Source organism: Stegastes partitus, unplaced genomic scaffold (genome assembly GCF_000690725.1).
Source record: "Stegastes partitus isolate 25-593 unplaced genomic scaffold, Stegastes_partitus-1.0.2 Scaffold506, whole genome shotgun sequence".
Classification (NCBI taxonomy): domain Eukaryota; kingdom Metazoa; phylum Chordata; class Actinopteri; family Pomacentridae; genus Stegastes; species Stegastes partitus.
The window spans coordinates 80,017-85,118 of NW_007578237.1; the positions used below are offsets into that span (position 1 = coordinate 80,017).

General features: G+C 46.0%; 1 protein-coding gene across 1 annotated transcript in view; it reads right to left on the minus strand.

Annotated features, from left to right (window-relative positions):
* The window catches only part of tex2 (testis expressed 2), a 34,225-nt gene that overhangs the window by 4,206 nt on the left and 24,917 nt on the right, over positions 1-5,102 (minus strand). Inside the window, exons 7-9 of the mRNA XM_008287542.1 lie at positions 3,465-3,608; positions 3,280-3,379; positions 460-580 (exon numbers count right to left, since the gene is read on the minus strand). Of these exons, the coding sequence (XP_008285764.1) occupies positions 460-580; positions 3,280-3,379; positions 3,465-3,608 (365 nt within the window). The remainder of the gene's footprint in view (positions 1-459; positions 581-3,279; positions 3,380-3,464; positions 3,609-5,102) is intronic.

Below are 5,102 nucleotides of genomic sequence, written 5' to 3' on the forward strand. Positions count from 1 at the left end.
CACACACACACACACACACACACAAACTCAGGCCCCGGCGGCTTTGCACAGAACTCTTAACAATCAATAGTCATTCCCATTAAATGCATCCCCACTGAAATGAATCACAGGAACTTAATCTCCACTGATTAAGTCAAGAAAAGATCCAATATTCCACATGTGAAAGAAAACGTATTGTTTCGGTGACAGTCAGTCTCAAACTCACCCGTCATTGGACAAATCCAGTCAGCGTCCAGCGGGAGGATCAGAATATAAAGAGAGGAAAAGAGTGGAAACTGTGAAAAATGCACATGACAGCTAACATGGATCTAAATGCAAATCAACCCAATTAACATCCAACTCAGAGCCGTTCAAAAGCTAATCCCAGGAAGAAAAACAAACTAGGACAGACTGCAGATGATCACTCTCAAATATCAAGCATCAGCTGTGAAAGCAGACACATGTGGGTGAGAGCCTCACCATTCCTTCCCGTGCTCCCCGAGGCCCTCGCCCTCCTTCCCCAGACGGGCCAGGTTCATCTTGGTCTCTAGTGTCATGAGGAAGGAGCCCGTGTAGGAGACCTCCAGATCAAACCACAGACCTGGACACATGGTCAGAGAAAAGCAGGAAGACTGGTTATATTTCAGAGTGGAATCGTGCTTGTTTACATCCCCAGTAGCACCAAGACCAGCTCATTCTGAATGCAAATCCTGTAGATAAACAAGAATCCCCTGCTTGGTGTTTAATTGGTGTGAGGTCCACCTGCAGAGCCACCAGAAGGAAGACCTATCCTCTAGCACACACTGAAAAGGTCAGCGCTGAGGCAACGGTGCCTCCCGATTGGCTGACTTAATCAGGGAACTTCCTGTTTACACATTACACTTTTCAGGCGGCGGCAGGAGAGTTATTGAGATTTCAATCCCCCTGCTGTTTGCTCAATGAAGCCGAACTTCCCCAGCTGATAACTGTTGTTAAGCTTCAGCCCTCATTTTCCACTCTCCATAAATGTTTACTGATTTGTACGTATGTGACAGGAGAGTCAAAGAGGAGCTAAATGGCAGCATTAAGTCTCATCATGTCGTCTGTAAGACACACAGGGAGGAGCAGCCTGGAGTGTCTGTTTAAATCTGAAGGCGTCGATATGATCTGCACACTGACGTACTGGAGTGAGCATTTCTGCAGTAACCTGGAAATACACCACAGCAACATTATACAAGACAAGACATCGCCTTGATTATTTGTCACTGTGCCGCCACCACCACCGGCGTAACGTTGTGCCATCTTGTGCTGCCAGAACAGCTCAGACCCGTCTGGGCATAGACACCGGACCTCTGTGGATGTCCTGGTATATCTGGCGCCAGGACGTTGGCAGCAGATCCATCGGGTCCTGTGGGTCGCAGGTTGGGGTTTCTGCAGATTGGTTCCGCTGCATCCCGTGGATGTGCTATCGGATTGAGATGTGCTGTTTACGGAAGCCCAGTCAGTACCTCCGGCTCTTGGTTCTCAAGCTGTTCCTGAGCAGTTTGTGTGGCGTGGCGGGGCTTCCTGTCAGTCGTTACCATGGGAGGGAGTGCCTGGTTCTGCAGAAACGCTGTGGTTTCACTGGTGTGGCTGATCAGTGGGTAACTAGCATGTTGTCTTTTCCAGACTGCTTAATGAAGTGAATCTGTCTGGTTGTCTTTAGTTCAATGTCTCAGTCTGCCTGGCAGTCATATTCACATGGACGACTTTTAGCCACGTGTGGCATCCTGATCAGGCCCGAGCTGATCGGTCCAGTATTTCTAACACAAAATAACTAAACCTCAGCTGAACAACGATGGTAACAGCAGTAAACAATGACAAAAACATTGATGGTGTTTGAACTGTACATAAATTATGAATTCTATTAAGAATTTTGCGTCTAAAAAAACACTATTTATTATATCCCACTGCCTCGTTCTTCCAACACATTATCATTATGACTGCATCAAAACTCATTAAAATGCAATGTTCTGCTTGGAAACCTTGGCTCCTGGCAATCATCTGGATGTAACCCTGACATGAGCACATCTTCCCACGGCAGCAGCACTGCGAGACGGCTACAGCCTCCCCGAGCGTGACAAAAACATCTCAGGAATGACTCGAGGAACAGTCCAAAGAGCCCGAGGTGTTGAACCGGCCTCCACACTCCCTACATCCTGAGCCCACAGGACTAAAAGGATCCTCTGAGGTTACAGACACCACATCCTCAAATATCCAAGCAAACGGTTTAAATGTGCATATCAGTGACATAAAGCTCGACTCTGCACAGTCTTGTGTGTTGTTGGAGCACAGGATAAACACTGTAAGTCAAACCACACCTTCACATCATTAAGGAGTCAGGAGGCGCTCTCACTCTCAACATCATCACGAGATCAAATGAATTCACAAAATATACCAAAGTAAGTGTGTCACTATTGAAGCACATGTATGCGGCATCACTGCACTTCTTGAGATGCCGTTCCACAGGACTAATGATGTGCTGAGATCAACCGATGATGCTTTGTGAGTGTATATCTGTGGGTGTAATCAGACAAAGCACATTCATCAGCAATGCAGACAATGTAGAAATGTGGCTGACAGAGAAATGACTCATGACTAGTTCCAACAGCTGAACAGCAACAGGCATCAGCATTTATGTTCCTCCTTAATGATAAACAAAATGTGACTTTTTCCTAAATTAGGACCCAACAATACAAATATGGACTCATCTACTCGCTATGTATATATAATTAGCGAAGCAACATGCATCTGACAACCTATTTCTTCCTTTTCCCTGCTCAAGCTTCTCTCATTTTCTCCCCCAGCCAGCCTCCTCGGTAGGAACTAATATGCCTCACATCTCTGTATTGTCTCTGTGTGTCGAACTAGTCCCTTTGCTGGGGCTCAAGGCGGGCGGGGTGAGTCAGTGTTCCAGTAATGGATGAGAGGAACCAAGACGTGAAGTTTAATTACTGTGGCTTAATAGTGCAAGGCATGCAGACGGGCTAGGCTCCAGAGGAGACGGGGTTGGGGCGAGGACTTAATCCAGCGAGAGGAGAAGCAGAGCAAGAGGAGGACAGAGAGATGGCAGGAAAACAGAAGAAGAAGATGGAGTGGCAAAGAAAAGCTTGTTTTGCTCTTCTGTCAGAAAGGCAACTGATAAACAGCCTCCGTTGTAATGAAAGACAGATGAGAGCGGAGGAGCGCGAACAAGACTGATGGCTGAAAATGTTAAACTGCAGCACACCACCCAGAATGCAGTGAAGAGCATGACATACCTAGAGCAGTTTCTCTTCCTACCTTGGTGGTCCACAGAGGGTTTGGAGGCATGGAGGATCTTAGGGATGGAAAAGCCCATGTCGAGCTCCGTCAGAGTCAGCTCATTCATCACGTACGGCAGCTGAAACACAAGATGTTCATAAAAGACACGAACGCAGCCAACAAATTGTCTCTTTTGTTAGCTTGTTGTTTTTGCCACTGCTCACCCTGATCTTACTGAGCTTCATTTGGATCTTTTTGGAGACCACATTGGCCCAGTACTTCTCTCCCAGGAAGTCCCAGAACATCCTTCCCAGGAAAGCGTTGACCCAGGCCTCAGGCTCTGCGGTCTCTTCTGAACTCCTGCGTAACTAAACAACACACCAACAGTTTGTACAGTCGCTTTAATTTTCTTGACATGAATGAAGCTACTAGGCTCAGATCAAGCTTCAGCGAGGCTCTGTGGGGCTCCATTGGCCTGTTAGGGGACACATGCTAGCCGTCTCTTGAACCCTTTTCTCCAGAACACAGCCACAGATTACAGCAGCCATATTTGGTTTTCGCTTTTAAAAAACATAATTAAATTACTTCAATGTGTCCAGAGACCCACAAAATAGGACAAAAGTTCCTTGTAGATCAGAAGGTGAATATCTGAACGAGCCATTCAGGTTTGCAGCCTGTTGTGATGTCACAACAGGATAAGCCCCGCCCAACACACAGGTGTACCTGCAGCCCTCTTCCTGAAAGGGGCGTGGCCAACAGCAGCCCTGTTTAATTTAAAGGTACAGACACTGAAGCAGCTTGTTTTGAACAGGGCTAAAACCAGAGGGGTGTACTAAGAAGCGAGTTTGACATAGCCAGGCTTTCTTTGTGTAAGTCGGCTCAACAAAAACTCAAGCTCCAGTCAGAGATCACAGGTATCACGAGACGTGGTAGTATTTTACCGATGCAGTCGATTATTTCCAACTGACAGCCTCACATTAAAGTTAAAGTTTAAGCTTCATATATTTAAACCTGATCTTGTAGTGAAGTGTGTTTAGGTCTGACACTGTCTCACAATGCAGGAAATCACTTTAACTTTTGGCCCAATCAAAGCAAAATTTATGTTATTGATGAATGAAATGAAAAAAAATAAATAAATACTTTATTCATCCCAGAAGGGAATTGATTGAATATTCTCTGTAATAAATACCAGTAACTTTTTTTAAAAAAATCTGTCTTCTTTCAGCTGCATTTTAAACGGACCTGACAGCAGATCAGAGCCAAACATAAAAACATATTTATGTGATTTCTGCATCGCCAACTAAATGCACGTCTGGTTCCCATGGCAACGTGATGTTTACAGTGTGATGCTGTAACTCCACGGCTTCATTCAGTGACATTAGTGACGCACAGCTCAGCATGTCAGCAGATAAACACCTTCCCTCAGCTGAGAATCTGGATCGCCCATAAATAACAGTCAGGAAACCGTCTGGTTAAAGGGAGACGCTCCTTCCAGCTGATTTAAATTTGAGAATCTGAACATAACCTGCTCCCGACCAGGTTAGCTCCACAGCATCAGATACCATGGAGGTCTAGCTCCACAGCATCAGTTACCATGGTGATCAAGCTCCACAGTATCAGTTAGCATGGAGCTCTAGCTCCACAGAATCAGTTACCGTGGAGGTCTAGCTCCACAGAATCAGTTACCATGGAGATCTAGCTCCACAGCATCAGATACCATGGAGGTCTAGCTCCACAGCATCAGTTACCATGGTGATGAAGCTCCACAGCATCAGTTACCATGGTGATGAAGCTCCACAGCATCAGTTACCGTGTCGATCTAGCTTCACAGCATCAGTTACCATGGAGATCTAGCTCCACAG